This window comes from Anoplopoma fimbria, chromosome 23 (assembly GCF_027596085.1).
Source record: "Anoplopoma fimbria isolate UVic2021 breed Golden Eagle Sablefish chromosome 23, Afim_UVic_2022, whole genome shotgun sequence".
NCBI classification, from domain to species: Eukaryota; Metazoa; Chordata; class Actinopteri; order Perciformes; family Anoplopomatidae; genus Anoplopoma; species Anoplopoma fimbria.
Window position 1 is genome coordinate 12,994,993 of NC_072471.1, and position 27,736 is coordinate 13,022,728.

The window sequence follows — 27,736 nt, forward strand, 5'->3', positions numbered from 1 at the left end:
ATATCATATATATATATCAGAAGAAATATAGTTAAATATAGTGTCACAGCAAATGAATACTTATGACCATGTATATTTAGTTTTTCTTTTTTATTTGCAAAAAATATATATATATAGCCAGTTAGACATATATTTTAGCCAATTCACTTATAACTTTTGTTTCAATATGATTTTATTGATTTCATTTAGCAGACACCGTTGATTAGCTGGGAAAAATAAGCTCTTTCGGTGAAAGGTACAAATATATGAACTGGTCATAATTATTATCCTTTTTCACCATTCATCACCCTTTCAACTGGTCAAGAAGATTGTGGGAAAAAACAAGGTAGAAAAAAAAAAGTTGACCAGAAAAAAATATCAACAAGCTGAGGATTATTACCAACATACACCTTTGTATCACTTGCAACGATTTGCTGCTTCATCATTTCCATCATATGAATATTTTAGTCTAATAGGCAGGGGCGCCGCTAGGGATTTTGGGCCCCATGAAAAGAATCTTTACAGGGCCCCCAACACAGCGGCAAAATTTTTTGATGCTATTTTACATACAATTATGCATTTTAATGGTATTTTTGACTATCATTTGACATCATCAACTTAGTGTCATTATTTTTTCTGTATTATAATTTCATCATCATTAGGGGCCTCTCTGGGCCCCCCTCCATCATGGGCCCCTAGAATCCGTCTCCTTTACCCCCCCCTTTTCGGCGCCCCTGCTAATAGGCACCACTTCCCAACTATTTGATGGCCCACTCTGGCAGGTTCTCTTCTCTGTTGGCTGTTTCGTGAAAACCCATCAGAGTGAGACCTCTGCGTTTTCTCTGATCTCCGCCGTCGCCTACACCCGTCCTGACGTTCCCCGCGAATTTTATCCACGCTGCTCCGCCAAATCCACTCATCCTCCACACCTACCTGACATGCGGCATTTTTCAGGGAGAAAAGGGCAAAAGAAAATCGCGCATCGCCCCGATGTGGATTTGTACACGTTTTGTGTGTGTGTGTGTGTTTTGATAGCGGTACAACTTCTCCTCACGACGCAGAGACAGAAACAGACAACAATAGATTATAAAACAGTCTGCTGCAGTCCAGCTGCAAGGTGAAGCACCGGAGACGACGTGGAGGCTTTGCGGTGTCTCACACGCAACCAAATCCGGGTAATATTTATATAATGATCTGCGTTTATTGTGACTTTTTGAGTAGTCTATATCGTTTGCTTTATAACCCTGAAAAATTATATAATACAATGTTTTTCCTTCAATACTTTAAAAAAAAAACAACGTCATTTATTCTAGTGTGTAATTAAATTTGCTAGACATTGTGATGTGTTTATGGTGATTTAATGTTTGGATGTCTGCAGTATTGCTGATAGCCGAACTGTGACGATCATGAATTGTTTTCTTCCTTCGGCTCATTCGTGTAATACTGCTTTTACTTTATAATGCCATCATGTAAAGGAAACATTTGCACCACTATCCCTTTTTTTTTTTTTTTTTTTTTTTTTTTTTTTGGGGAATATGACAAAGCGATGCGTGTCGCCTGAGCCTCTCCGGGAATCCACCATATGCCGTTTCCACCGAGGTCATCTGAGGAGAGCAGCGGCTGCAGGAAATGTGTGAAAGGTACAGGAGGTGTTTTTTCTTTGGGTGGGGTTTTTTGCCTCTTTATTGCGGCCACGTTTTTACGCGCACGCCATTTTTCCCCGTGCGCTTTTTACGCACAACGACACACACACAGAACGAGGATTCCGGTTGAAAATGGAGTGAAGAGGACAAAGGAAAAAAAAAAAAAAATCCAGAGAGCACCGTGAGGCCAGGCGCTGGTTGAGGTAGTAGTTTGTGCTGTTGGTCGGGTTGTCATATTGCCCCATGTGGAGATGACTGCGCAATCTACTGCCTTGCTGGCGCTGGTGACTTGCAACGGAGGATCAACGGGGAGGACTGAGCATGTGTTTGTAAACAGAATAAACTGAACCGTGAAGAAAATGCCTTTTTTTTTTAAATAATCACGTCTCCTGTGAAACCGTTGTGCGTAAATATTTAGGAGCAGTAAACTGGGACAAATGTATATTTTAGGAGCAGTAAACTGGGACAAATGTGTTCTAATTAAACCCATGCAAGTCTAAAATAGATCTGGTCTTACATAATACATGGAATAAAGTTTTTAATGGTATGTATCACCTGCGTTTGTCTTTCTTCTCTCTGTCTCTTTTGTAAATGTATAATCCAATTTAAGTTAGGCCAAGTCAAAAAGGAACATACATTTCATATGGTCTTTTGGAATTTAGACGATTAACTTTACATTTAAGTGCTATTCCGTACATTGGAATTCACATTTGGGTTAAGTTTAGGGACTGTACAAAAGTTATTAGCTTTGAGGTGTGTGTGTGTATTTTTTCAGGTATTTTAGGGGGTGTGTCCAATAAAGTAAAAGTTTTGTCTCTTAGTCAAAAATGAAAGAATGGCAGGGATATAACATACAAATAACATTTTGTTATGCATGTTTTTTGGGCAAGTGCTAATCCTACTGATATTAATGTACACCATCTTAAATTATTTGTGCACTTACAGTTATTAATTGCAAACGGAATTGAGACAATCAATAGTTTTATGTTACTATTATATAATAAGGGCAAAGTATAGCACTTTTTCCAAAGAAAATATGAATACAACTTTGGGTTTATTTTATTATGTTCAACAATGTTCAGCCCCATTCTCACACCAATCTCCTTTGTAAGGTCCCTTAGAAGGCACATGGTTTCGGATAAGTGCTAATGTCAAATGTTATCAACCTATAAGTGGCCTTAGAAGTAAATACATCTTTATAATTTAGGTTGTACCAGTTAATACTAATACCATCCAAACAATGGGGACATTCATCTGCTTCTCTTTGCATGTTTTCTGTGAGTAATGAAGATGCAATACAATTTGGAATAAAGACTTTTACCCGAGTTAACCCCATCATCACTAACTGCGTCTGTATTATTGTGCTCCTTCAGTGATTCCTCATGCTATTGTATGAATCAACCCTGTTCTGTCCTGTAAAATGTTTTGAGTTTTAGAGAGCACTGTGTAGCTCCAGTAATGAATCCCTCTGCTGTCCACTCACAAAGTCTAACTAGTCTTTTGGAGGCCTGTTGAGTGTTTTATATATTTTTTGCTCTCCCACAATGAGAAACCAGGGAATAGAAACAACAATAATATTGATTAGATCTTCTGCACTTCTCCTTTTGTTTCTTGCTTCTTCACATTGATTTGGTCTTGTAAACTGATTTGGACTGCAAGCGAAGAGAAGTGCTTGTAGAATGACTTTACTTGACATTCAATTCTTACTTTTTCTTTTATGACGCAAGCTACATTCTTTATATTTATCTGTAACATTTATTTTCTTTTTTTTTCATTTCTGGAAAAGAAACACTGAAGGTAAACATTACTTTTTTTTGCACAAGGAAACATTAAAAATACTTCTTTTTGACTTCATAAATTATCTTTTTGTTATACAAAATGTACATTTCACATTCACATACGGGGAGGTTGAGGCTAGCACAATGGTTACTTAAAAATGGTTCCCCACTGGGCTTCAAACTTCCTCTTTGCTACAGGAAAAAAACATTTAAGTTCTTCTCAGTTTCCCCATAGCTACAAACCTTATCGTCTAAAAGGTAGAAAAAAAACACAACAGCAGTGACTACTTTCACAATACAGCAACTTGAAAAAAGGAAACCTACAGTCAAGCTGAAGGGACAAAGTAAACTTTCAAGAGCTTCCTTTCTCATGTATTTACAAATGTAGTGGACCCAATACACTGCCCTGGAGGACTCCCCACCTTAAGAAAATCCCTCTTAACAGCTTGTCCACTTTAACCACACATGATAATTGAACCTGAGTTGATGTGCAGCAGTTGGGTGGCACAGTGGGATGACAAAAATAAATCATATATTCATTCTTTGACATTCATATAAGAGAACAAGGCTTAATGACAGGTACAAGGATGAACATTCAACACATATTCTAATGCCCCATTCTGACGTTGTCTCAACATGTTTGCAGTTCAAAACATTTCCACAACTGGAATGAATGCTAAGACAATGCTTAGGTGGCGGCGGGACAGATTTGACTAAACAAAAGTAAGATAAAACAAAAAGACATTCAATAAATTAAATGGGGTACAAGTTTAAAAAACTTGGAATCCATCAAATAGCCTATATGATGGAATTACAAATGCAACAGCAAATAATCATGACATTACAAGACAGGATTTTTAAATTAATTATTTCTTTGATGGAATGTACAGGAGGAAAAATGCACCATATGACTTTCAGGCAAATGTTAATGACTGCTGCTGGGAGGAATGTCGGTAATTGTCAACTGCAAAAAAGTAAAAAGCTAAGATGAGTCCCATGATACACAATGGCACATAACATGTGACAGTAGTGTGATATTTTGGGAAATGCACTTCACTAGAAAGCCAGGAAGTGTGTGTCCCACTATGTCAAATTATTCCTTTTAACATAATGGCTTTCTCATCCTGGCAGTGCCCGATTTCCAAATGATCTTTGGATTCAGTCAATCGCCTGTACGCCCCATTTTATTAAATAAATTCTAATGTTACAGTCAAGCCGAAAGTAAAAGTGGTAAAAATCATAAAATCTTAACTATCACTGTTTATTTTGTCAGTCAAGGACTTAAAAACATGCAGTTTTTAATTTTATCCTGTCATTTTTTTCTCAGACTGAAATAAAACTTAAAAAAAATGCTGACTTTTGTTTATCGATCCTTTATAGTTTCTCCTTCCCTCAGACTACCTGCACTGCATCTCAACCCAGTGTTGCTGGATGAGCAGTGTAGCTTGGATGATTGCAGAATAATAATGTAGGGAAGAAAAAATACACATGCACACAAGTTTCTGAGGTTGCTACACTGTTTTCAGAGAAGCGGAGCTCCTCAGGGTAGCTTTTCTTCCTCAAGTCCAGCCAACATGATTAAAAAAGTGAGAAATAAAAACTTGAGTTTTGTGTCTGGCCATTACCATTTTGTTTTGCTTCATTCCCGTCCCTTGCAACAAATCGTACCCTTAGCTCTTATGTTAAATGTCTGGGATGCCAATAGGAAAAACAACCTTAGAAATATATGCATGGTATTTGCTTATCTAAAAACAAATAACATTATCACTAACGCTTTGAAACATGACAGAAATACAAATTCAGTCCATATAAAAACCAACAGCAGTGTAAACCATTGCACCGTCGCTTATATTCCCAGGCCTAATATGTCACTGCATGCACTTACAAAATCACTACATCCAAACTCAGTACACTGTTACTGCTGAACCTGTCCCTCTGAAGACAAATGAGATCCGTATCAAGCATGTAAAGCGTATGAAACATGCAAAACATGTTAAAACAAATGAAAAGTTTCAGGTTTTTTCTCTGTCAAACTTTTGTTCAGATTGACTTTGATTGTATTTCGTGATAGTTTTTTTAAACAATTTTGAACTTAATTAAATCCTCCCTGCTGCAGGGAATATTTGACCCTTCATCATTTCGCAGATAATGGCTGCTTGGTTAATGATGTGTGTCAGTCTAAAGTGCGAGCATACTGATGTACAAGTAATCTCATCTAATATTTAGTCTTTTGAGGTTGTTCCTTTTTCAAAAACTAAAGTAATGATACAATATTTACTTAAAAGTTATTGGTTGACATTTGGCAACCCTTATTTGTTTTCTTGCCGAGACTTAGATGAGAAAATTGATACCACTCTCACATTTGTACTTTGAGTACAAAGTTACAACCAGAAGCTAGTTAGCTTCGCTAGACAGTAAGCAGCGGGAAACAGCTAGCCTGGCTCGGTCTCACGGCGCCTAGCAGAACCTGTAAAGCTCAAAAGCAAACATGAAATATGTCCTTTGTTTAATTCATACAAACTATGTGGTGTAATGTGTTCATTTTGAGGTTTTAGAAGACGTTTTTTAACTTTGAACAGAGCCAAGCTAGCTCCCCCTGCTTCCAGTAGTTAGCTAAGATAAGCTAACAGTCTCCTAGCGATATGTGAGTGATATCAAACTTCTCATCTAACTCTCAGCACAAAAGTGTTTTACCCTGAATGCTGAAACATGGATGTTTCATGAAGTGACATTTTAAAGACTCCATATCAGATTAAATTACTTGTAACAGTGAACATCTTTTTCTGTGCAGATGCTAAATGATGCCAATTCTCAAATCAAACTTAGTTGATAAACCATATCACTCTATGTCCACGCTGTTCATACAGAGCTCTCACTTTGATTTGCCTTGCTACTGTGAGGTGGTCAACTTCAGGTTTTTTGCATCCGCATTTTTAGAAACAGGATGTTCACCCTCTTCCCACCCCCAAACTTTTCACGTGACAAAAGATTTCAGCCTTCCTGGTCTCACACCAGCTGAAAGCCACAGAAATGATGCTCAGATTGGGAACGGCAAATACAGGGTCGCGCCAAAAACTCATCGCTGCATTAGTCTGTGATCTAAAAAGCAATCTGGAAGCAGTTCTTCGGCAAGTGAATCCTTCAAAGCCACACTGTGGCAAAACAGAAAAACGCAGCTGACCCGTCAGCTCGGTCCATGATCACGAGACAAAGGAGGTTTGTTTTTTATAAACAAGGTTGACGGTACAGTACGGGAGGACTAAAAGGGTGGTAAGAAGAGGGGACATGTAAGAAAAGTAAGAAGGACAGAAGGAAAAGAGGTCCTTTCTCCATTTTTGGAAGAGAATCAATCTATTACAGCTTTCAGATTTCTGCTGGAGTTCAGGGCCAATTCCTATTTTTCATCCAAATAGTTTCTTGAAAATTTTGATTTGTGACACTGATAAAATCAAATTACCACGTGTCAATATTTTAATGTTTTTCTGACTTTAAACTAAACTAACAAAGCAGAGCTCACTGTATTGGTCCCCAGAGCAGCCACATTTGGTGGCTAACCAATTCTGAACTCCTGTAGAGATATGAAACACCAACAAATCTAAACATCCAAACATTAGGATATCCGTAGTCTAAGGAAGAAAATGTGCAAACGGCACAGAGGAAACTGAACGGGGATTCTCATCCTGTTGGTTTTGGAGCCATTGAACCGCAGCGTCTCTGTCGGGCTCCTCAGGGCTGATGGTTGCCGTACATCAGCGGTATGATGAAGGCAGAGATGTCATCCCCGGAGCCCAGACGCTCATCGGTGATCCTCCAGCCTCGATCTCTCAGCACGCCACGCGCTCGCATCACCAGGTCTTGTGCCGCCATGGTATACCTGGACAACAGAGAAAACAACAATAAAGCCTGTATTCCTCAGTATGTGGGGCCGAAAGTGACTTTCAGTTATTTCAAGTAAATATAGCTAATAATTATACTGTCCCATTGTATTATTCTCCATTTTGCCTCAAAACCCCTTCTTTAGACTTCACAAGATAAAAAGTTATCAGACCTCCTCTGCACTAATGAGAATTTCTATTTTTGACTTTATTCGCAGATGTTTTTATTATATTAAAACGCGTGAATATTATGAAAGCAACTGGTTTGTGGCCAAGGATGTAAACATATCCGGTTAAACAAAACAGCTTAGTATAATAATGCAGGAAGAAATACTTGACATTTACTGGAGAACTGAAAGGACCAGCCTTCAGGTTTGCAGAATTAAATCAGTAAAATTGTAATTAAAGAGAAAGACTCATAATCAGCCCTGCTCTGAGGTTATGTTTTGTTTCTTTTCATTCCTTCTGTTTACCGTTTTTATTTTTCACCTTGTCTTTCATTTGAAATACCTTCACTTCCTACCATTGTGCGTTCCCGCCTGTGTGATTGCCCTGATTAGTTTCACCTGTGTCTCATCACCCTCCTTTTCTTTGTGCATTTAGTCTTTGTGCTCTCCTTATCTTTTGTCAGTGCAACCACTGTATAGCGTTCAGCCTTTTTTCCCCTTACTGTTTTCCCTTAAGTTTTTTTCTTAGTGCTTTGTGCTCCAAGTTTATTTCCTTCTTCAAGTCTTGTGGATTTACTGCCTGTTACCTGCCTGCCAGATCAACTGCTTCTGCAAGTTTTTTACTTCAATTAATCATAAAAATCCCTCTGCCTCTACTTTCTACATTTGGGTGCAGATCTAATTTCCCTACATGGCTAACTGTGTCAAAAATAAAGAAAAAAGAAAAACGCAGCAGACCTGTGTAGGTCATCGGGGTCACAATTGGCCAGGAATGTGGTGACGGCTTCAGCTACTTCCTGGTTGGAGAGGACGTCCCAGAGGCCGTCGGTTCCCATCACCAAAACATCATCAGCTCCGTGCTCATACTGAATCAGGTCATATACTTTCACCTGCGTGCCAAAACATGAAGAATTTATTAAAAAAGAAGCGATGAAATGGCTTTCAGCTCAGAAACCAGAACACTGTTATACCAAAGTGAAATATTCCTCTAAGCGGCTCGCAAGATCAAGGACACTCAGCGAAAGGAGATCAAGTTTCTCAGCTATACCGAAATCCATATTGACCTAGCTCTCACACTACTCAACACATGACATTTTTCACAACTTAATGAATTCAGGGCAGATTTCATTCACTGAGAGCATCTCAAGAAACTACTTGAAAGACTCTGCTGAGGGGTGAAAGAGAACGAAAGAGACAGAGACACAGCGCTGAGAGGAGTTTAGACTTCCATGTGAACCTGGAGTGAACCCGGGAATTAATGAATTAAAGATCAAGCAGCGAGCTCTGGGAGGGGAAATGTAAAACTCTATAAGACAAACTGCAATACATCAGGAGATGAAAGAGCTTTGAAACCAGAGCCAGACAGTCAGACAGGTGAGCTTAAGTTCTCCCACAGCGGAGGACCTTTTTTTTTCAGACAGAGACACAGCTGTGACTGTAGTGCAGATATGACAGGGATAGACGCAGGGCAAGTCACGTGTTTGACTTATCCTCTCATTGAGGACATATGTCATGAGACAAAACAAGGTGCGGAATGGGTCTAGCAGGAACGAGGATGAACGGAGGAAAGAAACATCTGTAACTTCTGATTAGGGGGGGTTAAGAAGTTTGTTCGTTCAGATAGTAATTGTAGCAGTTCCATTAGAAAAAAAAAAAATCAGTCTGAGGTTTAATGGGTTTAAGGACAAAATGGACGATTTCTCACGTTTGGAAAGCCTAAAATGACAAAATGAAACCCAGGCCAACTGCAGACATAAGCTCATTTAACTGTTTCTTCGCGTTCTCTTGACTAGTACGAGTGCCAGAGAAAAGCTCATTATGTTCTGCCCAAGTGGGACTGGCAGCACTTTTCTTTTTGTACTTTCAACCTGCTACAATAATCTATAACTGTTGGGGGTCAGATGGCGTTCTTATCTCTGCCTTTGTTGGCACATATTTTGTGTTTCATGGCTCGTTACAACCACCTGTAGATCATTGGCATAGTGTGAAACCATTGGCAGGTCTGTATTGAGTCACCTGCATGCACATGCAAAAAACGGGGATATATAATGGAGGCCAACTCAGCAAATGTATCCATGTATGAATAATATAGATAATTGCTGTCAAATGCAATTATAAGATACGTTTCTAAGGTTGCCACACTGTTTTCGAACAAGTGGAACTTGTCTTAGCCTTATAAAAATATATCCTTTAAATTAAGAAAATATTTTTCTCCTTACATTTTGTTACCTAGAAGATTTGAGTCACGTCTCCAAGTTTAATGAATTATGGAGTGGATTATTGCGGGGTTTGGCCTCATATTTATTTTTCAACAACATCGCATTGTAGGATGGTTCAAATAAGTGTCTGTTGTACTGTGTTGAAAAGTGTTGAGACTAGCGCAGTGTCACTTTTGTTCAGTGACTCCATTCTAGCATCTTTATTTCATTTTTTATTTAATCTTTAATTATCCAGGATAGTCCCATCGTGATTTCTAATCTCTTTTCTGGAGCAGTTCTGTTTAAGATGGCAAAATAGTAGTTTCACATGTAAAAGCACAAATAACAGACATAAAAACAAAACAGCAAAAAGTTACAACAGAAATATTTTCCATAAGAGAGATAAGCAACAAACATTAAACAAACAAGATTATCCATCAAATTGGAACAAAGTGACATTTGCAGGTACAGCGTTTACATGCTCTTTAATGTTCTGTCGCTGAACAGCTAATTACATTACATTACAGTCATTTAGCAGACGCTTTTATCCAAAGCGACTTACAATCAGTAGTATATTACATATCATTCACCCATTCACACACTGATGACAGGGCTACCATGCAAGGTGCCACCATCAGACTCTAACTAACATTCATGCAACATCCAGTCCACACCGATGGCAAGCCTTCGGGAGCAACTTGGGGTTAAGTGTCTTGCCCAAGGACACATCGACTGCCGAAGCCGGGTATCGAACCACCGACCCTCTGATTGGAGAACTACCTTGCTCTCCACTACGCCACAGCCGCCCCAATTAGCTATCTAGCTATCTAGCCCGTAAACCCACGTTAGTATCGTACTTTTGTTTAGTGAGAGGTAATGGGAGTTGTTGTTCAGAGTCTGTGGCTCTTGTGTTATGTGGCAGGAATAAGGTTTTAATTTATGTAGACATGCAATACAAACTAGGGGATGCCATCATGAAACAAAAAAATATAAATGTCCCCCCTTTGGTTTCTGAACACAAGTGATCTACATAGCTGACATGTATGCAGTAGCAGACATAGTGAAGCCAATTAATTTCAGTTGGCCTTCAACCACAGTTTTAAATCATCAATTTGATTTGTGTCAGTAGATTATTTGCAGAGTTAGCTCTTACCTCGGGGCAACAGGAGAGGAACGGTTTGATGTAGATGTTGGAGTCATGAACCTTGAGGTCATGGTCACCAAGCCCACGGGTCACACCGATGGTAGCCAACACTCGTGCCTGTAGAACATAGGCTGGTTCAGTTAAGCTTTCTTACACGTTTTTATTTATTAACAAAGCATTGTCAGAAAAATTGTCAGAAAATCTGCTGTTTGCCAGTTATTAATTAATTAATCAACATATGGATGTTCCCATATTGACTGACAGTAAACACGATGGCGGTGTTTCACCCTGTTAGCTCCCAGTCAGAATTTACCAAACATGTGGGCTGTGGAGCTGCTAATTGCTTACAGTACAGTGTGTTGCAATATAGCTTTGCATTTTGGTGTATTAGATGTAAACATATTGGGTGGTGCAATAAACAAATATCACAATAAGTGTCTATGTTCAGAGGTATGTAGTGTTTTAAGCACGGTGAAACTCAACGTTTTATTTCTATTCCTCTCTATTTCTATTCTATTAACAATCAAATTCTACTCTTGTATCCCTGTGTAAAAACATGTTTTTTCTGACTTCAACAGCTATTCATCAGACAACATTGGCGCTGTGTGGTCTTCACATGCTGTATTCCTTTAGTTTTGTCTCACTTTGCATCAAACCGAATTGATTAAAAATATGAAACGAGCTGACATGAATTAAAATTCGAAGCGTTTGTGCAATTTATTTGGTGGATTGTTTTCATTTGGTGTCTTCTAACTCTTCTTCTCATCCCCTGCTGTCCCAGCGGGGATTAACTTCACTTCTCAGAGAGACGACTGTCATCTCTGAGTGGTGTGTGTCTGTCTGAATGTCTGCATGTGTGTGTGTGTGTGTGTTAGATGTAGCTACTGGAGTGAAACAGATGGACTGTCTCCACTCTCTTCTAGTGAGGGTGTACATTGACACACACACACACACACACACACACACACACACACACACACACACACACACACACACACACACACACACACACACACACACACACACACACACACACACACACACACACACACGCACAGTGTGGTGCTCGCACATCAGAGACCGAGTGTTCGCCCACTCTCTGGGTGGCTAGCAGGCATGCAGTGTGTGTGTGCGTGTGTCAGATTGACAACGTTAGAGCAAATTATTTTCTCTGCGGTTCCAAATTCCAGAGTAGATGTGCAGAACTTGGAGAAGACACAACACACACACACTTACCTTTTTCCCTTCACCATATATCAATGGAAACTTGAGATCTTCATCCTCAATGGTCTTGTATGCCCTGTGTTTGAGGAAAGAATAGAAAAGCAGAGCAAGACAGAGAATGAATCTTTTCTTTCTTCCTGTCTGACACACTTAAGAGGTACATAATGGAGTGAGTCGGAAGAGCCATCGCTTCTCCCTCAGGTGCATCATTATCCATCCAGATGTAACTAACTACAGTGGGACTGATGCTTTGTAGCTGAGATGTCTTACATCCTTAACGGTGCACTTCAGGGATTTAAAATTAGACGTTTATAAAATGATGGGACTTGCTGGAGTAAATCTTCTTATAAATGGCCAAAGATGGTGCAGTAGGTGCCAAGACATCCTGACTTTTAATCCCTATAATTGGACAAGCTCTTAAAAATATATACGCTTCTCATAACCTTGATGAAATCATTAGGGTTATTTTTACATTTATATTCAAAATTATTAAAATGGTTGGCACAGGCAGAGTGGTGCCCATCCATGATGAATAAACTGATCTTGATAGGGAATTATGGTGAAGTGTAAAGTTTTTTTAAGGTCTTGTGTTAGTTTTGCATTAAACAATATATATAATTTCCATTTATTTCCACCATTTTTTCTTGCTCAATTTCTTGTTTTAAACATATAATGTAGGTGGGAAACCAAGCCATCGCCATCCCTATTGCTGTTTTTGATTCTGTGTATCTCAAGAGTGCAAAAACAAGTGTTTTTGCTGCTGAAAAATTTAGCGAGGTTAAGTGAAGGGGAGGGTATCTTAGACTAGACAAGCAAACAACACAAAAATGAGTTCAGAAGTGCACAAACGGAAGCAGAAGATCTGAAAACGGAGCTTTGATGTCAGACTGAAAGACTCCGCGGCTGACGCTGATGTACTTAAACCAGCTAGATTAGACTTGGCGTCACCAGTTCAGCCGAGAACATCAACAACTTCAAACGGCTTCACATCTGACCACCGTTTGCTCCGTCTCTCGGCTCGCATCTTTTTGCCCACTTCTGTCTGTCCCAAAAGCGAGATGTGTACTTTTCCCGTCCCAAACGCAACATTCCGTCTGGCCTTTGTGCCTTTGTGATGGATCCTTGCTCGTCAAACTGAACACCACTTGATTGAACACCGAGTCACACTGCTCTTATTTATCCTCCCCCTGTTTAATCCAGGAGGTCTCTACATGAGATGTGTCCTTCTCAGCATTTAGGAGTTACACACGTTTAGTTTTTAATCATAAATGCCACACTTTTATGGTTTCCAGCTGCTCCCATGTGGGGTTTTGCTGTTTTTCTCTGTTCTGTATCTCAACATCCTTGGGTTTTAGACTGTGCGTAGGACAAGCGATTTCCAGGGTTATAGTAAGGGTTACCTTGGGCTGATAAACCTGAATACTTCCCCGCTCAGGGGCACCTCAGAAGTTGCTGCTTAGCCCCTGTAGCCAAAAGTAGAACAATTATACATCTCTTGGCTTTCTCAAATCCTCCCCAACTGCCTTGGTTTGTGACCCTGGCTACTTGAAAATGTTCAAGGTATACTGTGATGGCCTCCTCTGTTTGGTTCCTCTGCCGTGTCTGTGCTTTCTATCTCCGGGGCTGCAGGCCTGATTGGGGAGTAATCAGTGGCATTGGAGACACCTGGGCCCTGTTTGCCCAATGCATAAAAGCTGGAGTCTTTGGGTGGCGCAGCTCTTCTCACCACACACCTTCTGTTGTGGTTTTCTGATTCCTCTTTCTTTGTTTTTACACCTGTGCAGCACATTTTCACTTCTGTCTTTACAGATTCATTCCCATCTGTTTGTTTGACTCATCTTGACTTTATTTTTTGGTTGATAAATAACTTTATTTGTTGAGTATACCCCTGTGTCTCCCATATTGATCACAGTTTTAGATGCAGGCTGTGACAATACCCAGTCTGTCCAAAATATGAACAAAATCTAAAAAAAGACAGACTTCCTTGCTTGGATGTGAAGGGCAACATACCAGTAGTCCACACAGCGGCACATCCTGGCTGGTACATTTCTGCTCTTGAGGGGATGTCTTATTGTGAAATATACATCACAACACACAGTACTGTATGTGGCTCTATGCACCAGTGAGTGTGAGTGAGAGTGAGAGTGAGAGAAAGAGAGAGCAGTAGTAAAAGCACATCTCATTACCGGCTTCCACTGAAGCTACAGTCGCACAGCATGGTGCCTTGCTAGCCCACAGAACACCGCACATACATAGACATCCATCTCTGCTGTACCGTTATATCATATCAAGTCAGGCTGCTCCCTCATTAGCTCTCTGCTGGTCTCTTCAGCTCTGGCTGTAAAGGGTGTGAGCAGCAGTGACGGAGGGCAAGGGAGTGCGAGAAGCTGGGATTGAGATCGCAGCACCATCAGCTAATGGAATATGTTTCATATTATTATCGTCACAACATGAACAATTTCATTTTACATCATAAATTTAGAGGTTTGATTCACAGTAAGGCGGGTCATTCATCTTAAAGCACACATTTTGACGATTCAGAGGTCTGCCATCTTGTGCTTTGTCCAATCAGTGAGAATAGAGTGTAAAACAGATGATGAATAAGAGACAGAGGAAGACTTACCATCCGTTCATGGTGAAATCTCTATAAAGCATCCTCTTGCCAACCTCCTTCCTCTGAACTCTCCGGGGAAATTCCAGGTGCGTGAACTCATTTCCTAACAGGTGAGGCTGCATGAAACCCTGGAGGACACAACGATGGTCATCAAGTCCGTCAAGCAGCTAAATGTTAGCGATGAAAGTCATCTTCCATCAGATAAAGAGAGTTGAAAATTCTTACGATATACTGGCCTCCTTTCCTTTTGTTTTACATTAGACATTAAAATGCCTTAATTTAGGTTGTTAAATAATTATATACAGGTGGATATTTTACAGTTAAAAAACAAAGTTGTCATTGTTCTCTGGTGGACAAACTCTTTAAATGAGACACTGATTGTAAATTACCTCACACACCTGCAGCAATTTCTTTTTATTTACTTTACATACATGCTGATAGATTGATGATGATATCAGCCATGCCATTGTAATGGTCAAGAACCATTCCACTCTTTCTTATTGTACAATGCTGTACTTAGAAAGCTGTGCAGGCAGTATTGGCAGGAATAAAATGTTTGGTAGTGAGCTTTTCATTGCTTCCAACTAAAGAGGCAACTAGAGAGTTTATCCAAACATCATCATTGAGATTGATTATTCATGAAATCAAAAGGAAACATGGGAACGGCACTGCTTACTGCCACTGAGTATTAAAAGGTCAATCACAGCCAGCTATTCTCAGCTGCTTTTCTGATTGTGTTGCTTGTTGTGTGAACACATGGTGTGAGACTGGAGCCAACAATAGAGAGCTCCAGTCCCGTAAATGAGACAGCATTTTTGCACTTCCGGTTCCCTGGACTGAAAGTCAATGTGTCTTGTTTTTTTTTTTACGTTTTTTTTGTGGTTAGGTCTGTGGTTAACACAAGATTTAGAGATTCACGTTTTGTTCAACGATAGAAAATACATTTTGAGGCTCAGTTGCTAAAAAGTGGCTGAATGAAACTACAGAAGTTGTTTAGGATGTGGCGCAAAATAAAATAACAAATTGGAAGCTCAGTGGTGATGTTAAAGTCATGCAACCATGGTGTGGTTTGTTTGAAATTCAACGTTAGCTTTATACTTATGGGGATTGTATTCAGACTGCACAAATCACATCAGTGGTGTTCAGTCGTGAAGATTATCTTTTTGACCAAAACTTGTAAGTATCATAAACGTTTTTGTGCCACACAGCTTGTTTTTTCCAGAATCAGATGAAAAAAATCCCCTTTTGCACTCTTTATGGCATAGCGTTTTCTTACCAGGAACTGGAGTCGCTGTCGTTCTGACTCTGGTGTGAACTCTGTAGACATGGGAATGATCTCATTGTTTCTTATAATGATAGCCCTGTAGACACACAAAAAGATGGAGAGGGAATGTAAATGCAACCTTGAATTGAAAAGAATGCACCTCCCCACATGTTAAAAAAATGTCTCAGTGAAGGTTACAATCTTTGCAAGAGAATCAGAATCAGAAACTGTTTATTGCCAAGTATGTTACACATGCAAGGAATTTGGCCAGGTGATAGGTGCAATAGTATAAGACATAATTTAAAAATTCAAATGATGAAAATGTTTTGAAGATTTACTTCAAACAAACATAATTTGGGGTGTGGAAATTAGCAATGTTAGCCATTAGAGCAAATGCATGGATGTATAGCATTTGTGCTGTGAAGGCTAAACAGCAAAAGAAGGTGAGCTTTAAAAGAGGACATGTGGCCCAGCTTTTATAGCATAGAAGGCCAAGATAAAGTAGACCAGCTGACTACACTCTAGTGTCAGCCAATTTTCCCGCTGAGTTTGGCCATGAGAGTGTCCAAAACAGCGAGAAGGGCGTCACAATGCACCGTCACATGTTTTTGGCTCCCTATACTGGCTGATTTACAGGCTCTTTCATCTAGTGGACAGAAGAGAAGCATACACACCTGCTGTCACCTGCATTCCCAACGTATAGTTTCCCTAGCAGGTAGACCACAGTGAGAGCCGTACATCCTCCTGTGATGTGAAAGACTTGCTTCTCCCTCTCAATCTGGGCATCCTGGGAAAGCAAGAGACGGTTGTCAATCTTTAATGAAGATTCACTTAAGAAGCACAAAAGGAAAAAAAAATCCTCCCACATCCAACCACACAGTAAAATAAAAAGAATCAACCCTTTATAAGCCCACACAGGCAGAGGGAAGCTTTAAATACATATGTCTGCCTTTGTCTATTCAATAACATTCATCAATATGACTGTGAGGCCATAGGAGAGAGATGGAGAAAAATAATCAGGAGCAGACACTGAGCAAGAACCAAGACTGAGAAAATCTGATCAACTTTTTTAGAAAGACACACTATGTGTGCGCATCATTGCAGACTATTGATCGCTTTAACCTGAACCTCTTGTTAACGGTGTCAGGAGAGGGTTTGTATATTGCCTTTGCATGTGAAGGTTCAAGAAGCTATACTGATTATAAATGCTCCAACCCTAAATGTCGTAATTCTCATTACCTCTGACAAGAAGGTTGTGTTTTCGGTACAGTTTGATTGTGGTTTGTTTGTCTGTATGATTTTCTTTCTACGTTCCAATCTTGCAGAAACCCTGGAGATAGAGCTTTTTTGTTTTTCCTCAAGATTGACTTCTTCCTACTAAGACTACAGCTCAAAATGACGCAGTGAAAATCTCCTACAAAGGACGTCAAACCAAGTGTAAGAGAGCTTCTTTTTTTCTTCTTCTAGCAGACAGGGTGGTGGTGTGTTGATCGGAGAGAAGTGATCTTTTTAATCTGGGTACCGCAGGATCCAGCTTGAACAGTGTGGACAGTTTTCCATTGCCATCTAGTGGTTATAATGCATATACTTTGGCTTCGACAGATATGTCGCCACACAGCAATTTAAAAGGAACAGTGAAGGAAAATAACAAAGAAACACACAACTGAACGTTGTAAAATAATCTCTTCTCTTTTGGATAAAACGAAAGTTGAAAGGCTTGTAGCAGTTTTTTCCTTGTGAAAAAGCTAATTACATATTTAGTCAGATGCTGCCCTTGAACAACAGAAATCCGCAGTGCGTATATGTGTGTGGTTGAGTAGCGTTTAGCTGGGAGCCATCATTTCATAAGCTGGCTCTCTGAGGCCAGATGTCTAAATAAACTGTAAATAGAGACACTAAAGGTTGTGGTGGGGAAAATGTCTTTGTGTGCATCTCTGTAAACTGTGTGTGTTGGTGAATATGTGTGCCTTTCTGGCCTCAGGTCAGAAAATCAGTGTGTGTATAGAATATGTCATATTATGACAGCAAAGACTAATTTAGCAACTGATACAAGCTTTTGTTTATATGAATGTGTTTGCATGGCTCCTTCAGTAACTTCACTTCTCTGTCTGCTTGGTATTTATGTAAATATTTACTACATACAAGTTGGCAGTATGTCTGTTGCTGCTTCAAAAATAAACAGTTTGACAGGTCATGCACTCCGATGCTAATATTTCCCATTCAAATTGGAAAAAAAGGAAAACGTGGTGAGAATATTCCATTTGTTTCCCATCCATATAAAACAGAATTCATTTGAATTAAATATGAGGATTTGTGAATTTTGGTAAATTATTACTCAACTGACCTAGAGTATAATAAAATGCACCTTAACATGTAAATGTACTCAACTAACTGCTCTAAATAAACTAAATTAATCAACTATCTACTGAGCATCAGCTACAGAGAAACACCTTACTGCTGATGAATTTATGTCACGAGTCAACTGTCCATGATCTTTATCATCTGTAATTATTGTCTTGATTAACTGATTAATTGTTTGGTCTGTAGAATGTCAGAAAGCTGCTTCAATGAGCCTGAGGTGACAAATTCAAATTTCTTGTTTTATTCAAACTCAATGATATTAAACTGACTATCATAAAAGACTAAAGAAACCGAGACATACCTACATTTGAGCAGCTGGAACCATTTAATTGTTTCGTCCCCAAACTATATAGTCCCCAAACTAAAGCCAAGGTCACTGCAGTTACATCACTATGACATCATCAGGAATATTTTTTTTTAAACTTTAAGAAGCTCCAATCAGAGCCACAGAGGACGTTACACAACTGCTTTCCTCAGGTTACATAGACTCTTCATAAATCAGCTGAATTCGTGGGTGAAGTGGTCCTTTGAGGTGGATATTTTCAAAGTGTCGAGGAAAAAAAGAGTAGGTATTAAAACTTCTGATGATGGGATGATGACAGGCAGGTATGTAACTAAGAGTCAGGAAACTGATGCTGGAAGAAATAAATTACACTTTTCTACAATCTCACCGTGCTTTTCTCAACATAAGACTCTGAGCACCAAATCCTAGAATGCTAAGGAGTGACACTGGTCAGTGTGAAAGCTTTAAGGACCAATCAGAATGAGTGGGCAGAAATTCATCATGACCTTACACAGGTCACTCACCATCTCTTTAAAGGCGTTCTCTATGGCTCCTACCACCAGACTCTCATGCTGGATCTTCTTCTCCGTGAAGAAGCGAGTTGGAGGCGGGGTGTTGCACGGGGAACCTGGCGCACCTGCGGCCCCGCGCAGGGAAGCGGCCCGGGTCAGGGATCGGTGAGGGCCTGGGGTGTTCCCCTGGAGGTAGGGGTTGCTGTCGGGCTCCTCACCCAGGACAGTCGGGGGCAGGGAGGATAGGTTTCGTAGGATCTCGATGACGGCCTGGAGCTGGCAGGCGATGTGGTGCTGCAGCAGTCGGGAGGCAACAACTGCTGCACCTGAGCCAGCGTGGCCGTCGAACAAGGCCCAGTAGTGGAACACCAGTCCTTCACTGTCCTGCAGACACATTCACAAAACATGTGGGCAGTTTAACAGCACACAGTAACAGTGCAGATTAACAGCTGAATTAAATATACTCACATTCAAGATATGACACAAATCATAAAATAATTATAATTCTTTTTTATCTCAAACATGCATATCTTTACACCCACTAATCAGTATCCCACCCACACTTAAATTACCAGACGAGAGTTTCAATAAAGAGGATCTATAAGAAAATCAGCAATAAGAATTAAAATCCACCAGTGGGGTTTCAGTTAAAGAGCAGCTTTTAAAACACATAAACAATGCTTTACATAAGGAGTGTGCCAGATAAATCGTTACATCATTACAAGCTACAAAAACATAATCTAAAGAAATAAATAAACTGACATTTGAAAAAGAAAAAATATAAAGCTCAATGACTAATGCTGCTGGATGGACTTGTAGTATGTGTGAGTCATCTCCATGAGGACAGAACCAGGAGAAAACATGACTCATCCTGTCTAACAGTGTTTGGAAGCTGCAGAGGTCAAACCTCTTTATCTCTTAATTTCTCTCTGTAGGCTCCCCCTCACACCTCTGTCATGTCTGTGCCATCACGCACTCTGCTTGGTATTACCTTCCGTATATTCCCCCCCATTAAAACTGTACCATGAGAAGTCACAATCACGATCGGCCTCTGGACATTTTGAACATCTCCCTAGCAGACTTTCATGGAAGCTTTCCCACGCAACGCACAGGGAGTAACCCTGGAAATAAACCATCTGTCTCAACTGCTTCCTCTTAGACAACAGTTCTCACAGTTTTTGTGACTAATAGTCAATTTGTTAAGATAGAACTTTGCATTCAATTCAATTCAATTTATTTTGTATAGCCCAAAATCACAATGACAAGATACATATATCAGATCTAAATCAAAGTTCAAAGCAATTCAGCAAGACTATTTGGTTAAAAATGACAATGTAATTAATTAGTCATTCATCTTATACAACTCCCTTAGTTTAGCGTGTATTTGGTAATCAACCAAAGTATTGGGCAAAAGGAAATTGTGAGATTATGCCTCGATGAAAAGTTAAGGCATCAGTTCATCCTGATGGGAACATGTGATTGGAAAATGGGTTTTAAGAAATCACTATTTTCTAAAATGTTATTGACAAAGTGATAAACGACCAATTGATTAATTAACATATGAACCTGAAGATTATTCAGTGATTGAAATGATGGTTAGTTGCAGCCATAGACACATCCTTCTTGACACATCATATCTAAACTAAACACACAATGGGGAAATCCTTCCTGAATGGACGATAAACAGCCCAACATATACAGTACTTGATGTGAACTGTTTACTACTGAGCTCCACTAGTAAGGTCACTGCTCCCTGTGTATGCCTGAGAGCAAAAACTGTTTATAAGTCCATCATGTATATCTTTTGTCCATATGCTAACACATTCAGTGGAATGTGTATTTAAGTCTCCTCACCTCTCCCAGCTTGTTGTGCTCCATACGGAGCCCCAGGCCCTCTCCATTGGGCAGGGAGTTGCGTCTCTTGGCCGTGGGGGTCTTGCTGGGCGTGGAGGGAGGGCAGTAGCTCATCGGCCTCCTTCTCGCTACGACCACCTCGCAGCAGGCCTGGTCCTCATTCAGTGCACTCTTACCAGCATTAATCACCCTGAAACAAAGGCATGACATAAACAGGTTGACTCATATTTTATAGGCTTGGACTGTCACAGGTTCTTATATAAAAATCCAATTTGGCTTCATTCTTTCAGCATAAATTTTTTTTCCGGATACAATTTTTGCTACAAGCAACAGATGCGCCACTTGCTGCAATTGCCCAGTCCGACAGCTGTGGTCTGGAACAAGCGGTTGATTGAAAGCGGACATCAGATGCTTTTTTGTTGGATGAAACGGTACTGCGGTCTTTCATGGTTATTATGGCTCACTGCAGGATCACAGCAATTAGTCAGAGCCGCATCCTGAGGTTTCAAATCTGTGCACCCGGCAAAGCAGCTGGCTTTGTATGTTTTCATGTTCCTGATGAAGATCAAACGGGAGGGCTTGTTTGTGGTACCCCTCTGCTGGGAGTGTCCTGATGCGTCCGGACAGTCGCTTCAGGGAGAATTGGAAGTCTTTGTTTTGGTGTGACTATATATACGTGTGTGTGTGTGTGTGTTGCCTTATTCATCTTTATATAGCCCTTACCAGACAGACCACAGAGAGAGACAAAACCCACAGTAACGTTTGAAGACAGCCACACAATAACTGTGTGTTTTGCATAACATTTTAGCATTTGACAATATTTTTTTAAGTACTGCTTTGCTTCCTTTTTGTGTTGTGGTCACAAACACTACAAGAAGATAGCTCAAATACACATATGAGCAGGGCTGAGGTCATGATTTTGAATATAAATGTTATATTATATTTTCTGTAATTGTAAAAGTTACATAGTTTAGCTGGTTAAAAGACTTCTACAAACTGGAAGTAATACAATTTTGGTGGAGAAATACTGAATTGGTTATATTTCAATCCATTATTTCAAAAATAATGAAGTTAGATAAGATAAGATAAGATAAGATAATCCTTTATTAGTCCCGCAGCGGGGAAATTTGCAGGTTACAACAGCGTAGAGTAAAGTGCACACAAGAGACATAGTAGAAGAAGACAAGATAAAAAATAAAAAATGAAAAATAAAAATAAAATAAAACAAGTATTATAAATAAGCAATAAAAAAAACAGTAGAAAAAACAACAATAACTGAAATATTATATTTACAGACAGAGAAAAAAACAACAACTATTTTAACTATTTTTAACTATTATTGCACAGTGTAATGTGTAATGTATTGCACAGGTTTTTATTGCACAGTGTTTTTATTGTCATGTGTCATGTGGTCTGCTGGGAGCAGAGTTGGTTGTGCAGCCTGACAGCAGCAGGAAGGAAGGACCTGCGGTACCTCTCCTTCACACACCGGGGGTGAAGCAGCCGGTGGCTGAAGGAGCTGCACAGAGCTGCCAGTGCACTTTGTGTTTAGTGCTAATAGGCAAATGTTAGCATGCTAACACACTACACCAGCAACATTTTAAAGAATACAATCAAGTTTGTACTTGTAATAATAAATGAGAAAAAAATCTACATTCATTTTTTGGGGGGGTAAAATAAACACCCACATTGCAACACTAATCTTTGCCTGCTGAGTAAAAGCTAATAGTAGTAGAAATGTGCCGGTTGCCCATAAATGGTGAGAAAATAAAGATTGTGGAGGCAGCTCCAATGAGTCTGGCAAGTCAGACAGACGTCTCTGGAGGGTGTTGTGAATGTGTGTGCGAGTTGAGAAATTGGCATGCCTATTTATAGACTCTATGGATGTTTTCTGCTTCTAGGCGGCATCAATGTGTGGTTCTTTGCCTCGAATGCTTTTTAACCTCAGATAGAAAGATAAAGATAGTGACAGGCTCATGGAGAAGCAGCAAAACAAGCACAGAGATATTTTGCAAAAGTGACTGTTTATGCATGTATCGATATGAGTATGTATTTTGTATTTGGCTTTTGCTGTTCCAATTTTTCATTGCCACATTATTTTATGTTATTTTACCTGCTTGCATTGATGCAAATTAATTATTTTTATTTTGAGAGAGAAACAAAGGGAGAGAAAGAGTAAGTGAGAGAAAGAGAGAGAGAGAGATATTGTCTTTGAAAGCCTTGTCTAGCTGTCCATTTAACCACTGCAGATTATTCAGTCGTTAAATGAGAGGATACCAAATCAATATAGGCTTTTGTGTTTTGAATCTGGTTCAAGTGAAGCCATTTTGCTTTAGTGAACTGCAGAGGAAATTCAATAACCAGGGAGCCCTTTTTAAAATGTGTACGGCATATTGTCTAATTAATTTATCAAACAGCAAGTTTCATAGGATGAAAACATTCGGTCTACATTCAGACTATCAAAATATTCCATAGAAACACTGTTAATTAGTCACTGCTGAGGTTGCAGGAACAGTGGTAATGTTAAAATACTCTTCATCTTATTTTTCTTACGGATATGGCAGCAACAGATAAGAAACTGCACTGTTTAATGAAGTATAACTGTTCAACAACTCCCAATAAGCCCAATGTGTTAGCATTTTGTAGCATTGAGGGAGCGCCTGAGCTCAAACTGGCACTGCTTTGGGTATAAAGTGTCATTCACCTTGCATGCATAGTATAAAAGTCATCATGTCCAGAGGGCTGGTCTTCAATATGATTACGCAGCTCTGCTTTCAAACCTAATATATTTCCGCTGCACACTCTAAAATTCCCTCTGAGTTATGACGGTCATAAAACACTCTGATGCATCGACCACTTTTGAGCTTGTGATGGACAAGTCCAGGAAGTCTTTGTCTGCTGCATCGAATCTGCTGTCAACAATCACAGTAATGCGATGACGTGTGTGTGTGTGTGTGTGTGTGTGTGTGTGTGTGTGTGTGTGTGTGTGTGTGTGTGTGTGTGTGTGTGTGTGTGTGATCATGTCCTGCTGGCTTTACATAAAAAGGTTAATACGAACTTTTGAACCCTAAAAACTATTTGCAAAAACAGTCCTCATCCTTCAGGACTACAATGTGTTTAATGGGTCCAATCAATAATGGATCGTTCTGTGTAACTCTATTTCATGCTAAGAGCAGCTGATGCCATTGAGTGAGTGAGTGAGTGTGTGTGTGTGTGTGTGTGTGTGTGTGTGTGTGTGTGTGTGTGTGTGTGTGTGTGTGTGTGTGTGTGTGTGTGTGTGTGTGTGTGATTGAAAGTGCCCTTGCATCTAATTTATCCTCATTTCACCATTTGCAAGAAGAATTATGCTTTTTTTCCATTTCCTTGCCAATCAAGTTTCATTTGGAGCAATTAGCTTTACTCCCATTAGGAACAAAACCTAATTTTCCCCTCCATTGTCAGACATCTAATGCCACTTTTGTTTCTCTACCCTCTGCAACCGATTCTGGGCCAGACAATGGCCCCAAGGATGAAATAATTATTGGGTGAAGCACAATGCTTCATAGCTTTGCCTCCGTTTAACTCAGAACATCAAAGGAACAATAACAGCGAAAGAGCTATGAGTTAAATGCATAAAACACTCTTTCAAAAATTAAAAATTAAATATTTTTTTGGGGTCAGGATTGCACCACCATCTGAATATCAGAGATAAGATAACAAAACGGCAAATTCGAGCGTTTGAATGGAATGTTTGAAGTTGTGAAGTGCCTGCGAGAACCATCCCTAGAAATATTCAGTTTACATTGATAATGGTGTAAAATGTACACTCAAAATTTGTTTGTACTTTTCAAACAGTATGTTTTCACCTATACTGCTACACCTATTGCTTGACATACTAGTTGGCCTTGCTGAGCTATGACTGGACAGTCGCAATTCTAGGGTTGGTTTAGTGAATTGTCAATTATGAGCACCTCAACAAAAAAATGTAATAAGTCACTGTTAATGAAAAGAAAAGAGAACAGGAAATTTTGCAGAGGAATCGATCTCTGACATCTGTTGTGCTGTTTAGGTTGTGAACAGAAGAGAGTAGTGAGTGTGAGAGCTAGGAGAGGTGAGAGCCAAAATGGCTTCTGTAATGACAACACAGAAGGATTTAATTACAGATGAGCACCGGTATGAGTTGAACTCATTAACGACACAAGTCCCAAAGAGACACTTAGGCCTGCTCTGAGTATCAGTGAGAGAGTGTGTGTGTGTTAAAGAGAGAAAGAAAGTAAAAGAAAGGAAGATGTGAAAAGCAAACTTTTTTTTGTAGCAGAAGAACTGATGAATAGAAGAACTACTGAAAAATATTCAAGAAGAATCGGCTCCAAGAACAGTTGTCATAAATTCACAGTAACCTGTTCTTGTCTTTATCTACATTTTTTTTCCATTCAGGAGTTAAGTGATAACTATTGATTAATTAGCAATTCCTCTCATTTGTCCCTTGGTAAACCCTGAAGATTATGTGTATTTATTGTCAAATGTTAACCAAAGTCACTACTAGTATCAGGGTGAAGAGGCAGATTGTCATCAAGGAATTAATTAATTGTGATATATTAACCAAGGGGGGAAATGACAGGGAACAGTTCATCAAGTACTGTTGCTAAAGTTTTGCTAAACAGCGCATTCTTCCAACAATTGTTTCCTCGATAATGGGAAAAAATAAAAAGCTAACAGTTATGTCTTTAATGATGTTGTACGTTGTGCGGTCTTATTTAAAAATAAAAATAAAATCTCTGCTAGGAGGATGCGATCGGTCGCATGTGTGCATGCACTTGAGTCTCTCCGGCTCACTTTTACTTTTGGACGCTGTAAGGTAACAGATAACAGAACTACCAAACACACCGCATGGCTCAGTGTTGTTGTTTTGAATACCGAACTGCTGCTTCATTCTAAATGAAGTGCGTTATACTACGCCTTACAGCCTGTTGCTGTCTAGACTGGGGTTAGCCAGATGTGGGTTGACTTCATTCACAACCCTTATCATAAAGTCAACAGAGGTACAAATTAACTTCCAGTTATAGTAAACATGTAGTGCAGATATCAAGGGGAGTCAATTTGTAATTCTGCCATGAACCGGAGTTGGCCATTAACTAACCACCCCTCACACTGACATCGCTGGTCTGAATTAATGTGACAATGGTGACTCATGCCATTGTTTCAATAAAAAACTAAAGAGCTAAAAGCATTTTCCCATAGACTAATATCCTGGGTCCAAGCTCTTATATCAGATTATATGGAGAGATGTGATTACAGATGATTACTAGTACACTGATGGTTCCCTGCTATACTACAGTATGTGGATGCTGATGGGGCAGCAATAAAATGCATTGCAATAAGACTAGTCAGCAGTCTGGAGCAGGAAAAGCCAAGACAGAATATGATGCTTCTTCTTTCTGAACCGGTTTACTACACTATATTTAGAGCCATTTAACAAGCATATCTCACACACTGGCAGTACAGCTATGGCCATAAATAGAGCACCGTGTAGACACTAATACCCAGATGCTGCTGGTCCAGAAGTGGATGCATCATCCTCTTGCACGTGAAAACCAGCTTGGGCTCTCAGGGTTTATGGATGCTGTGATCCATGTCTCACAGCACGCAATTTTAAATGACATACAACGCTTGGAGAGCAAAGGGATGCTGGGTGGATCCAAAACGATGCTGGAGGTGGATGTAGGTCACAACAGGTGCAGGTCTGCTCAGAGTCTAACATTACCATGTGGTGGATACCTGCAAGAACCTAAGGCCTCCACAAGACTTAACGTTGATCTATATGTACCTATATAATGTACCTACATGTCAGGCACTGTTACGAAAGTTAATGTTCAATTTCATGTGTCGATTGGATTTATCAGAAAATAGCATCATTATAGCCTTAACCAACCCTATGATGGGCTATCGGTTCACATCCAGGCTTCGAAAGCATTGGCATGATAGCTTGCACCTATTTTAGTACAGTATTTTTGAGTATGTATTTTAATGTGTCATATGTGTGTGTGTATGTTGGATGTGAGTGGACCATCTGAGTCCATAATAAAGAAGATTTATATCAAATGCCACTGGGATGATGACCTTTTTCAAAAAAAGACATCAGCAGATTTGAGGGCAGCTGCCATCAGGTTACTTACTCGGCGTATCCGGTGGCCCACGGTAATCTCCTCGTTTCCTTCAGGATGAGGATGGGTCGAGCTGTGTGGTCCGCAGAGCACTCGATCTCATCCGGGGACAGCCCGAGGAAGTCGGCTCTCATATACGGGTATTTCAGCGGCAGCTCGGAGCCAGCGTTGCCCCCTCCGCCGGAGCTGCCCCCGGCCATGATTCCGCCCATGAACCCGGCCACTGCAGACTTGACCCGGGTGAGCATGTTGGTGGCGCGTCGCGGCGGAGCGTCGCGGCTCCCTTTCCCCGGATTCCCCCCCAGGTCGACGGCAGGGCTCGATGGAGAACAAGAGGAGGAGGAGGAGGAGGAGGAGGAGGGAGGACCTCAGATGGTTATGGCTTCATTCATTCAGAGCGGAGACAACAACGTCAGCCGCAGCCGGAGGAGAGGATGATGGAAACGGCTATGATGCATTAGATAAAAGCCCTGCACACCCATGGAGAGTCATTGATAACAGCTCGGCCGTCGTGAACGCGGAAACACACTGAAGATTAACAGGTCATGTGACGCAACCATGGAGGCACACTGCAAAAAATGTAACCTCCACGTTTTAATAAAGCCCATTGATACGTTTAGTCATTTCAAAAGCATAAAGTTATAGTATATATGAATATAAATAATAATGATGTAAAATTAGATTATACAATATCCAG

General features: G+C 40.0%; 1 protein-coding gene across 1 annotated transcript; it reads right to left on the reverse strand.

The window, feature by feature from the left end:
• Positions 1-7,126: 7,126 nt before the first annotated feature.
• On the reverse strand, positions 7,127-27,287 carry LOC129112657 (protein phosphatase 1H-like). The gene is made up of 10 exons (XM_054624850.1): positions 27,052-27,287; positions 20,897-21,086; positions 19,055-19,426; positions 16,561-16,673; positions 15,899-15,983; positions 14,632-14,750; positions 12,021-12,084; positions 10,794-10,901; positions 8,181-8,332; positions 7,127-7,274 (listed from the first exon to the last, which is right to left on the reverse strand). The coding sequence occupies exons 1-10, from the start codon at positions 27,285-27,287 to the stop codon at positions 7,127-7,129; spliced, it is 1,587 nt and encodes a 528-aa protein (XP_054480825.1).
• Positions 27,288-27,736: the final 449 nt, after the last annotated feature.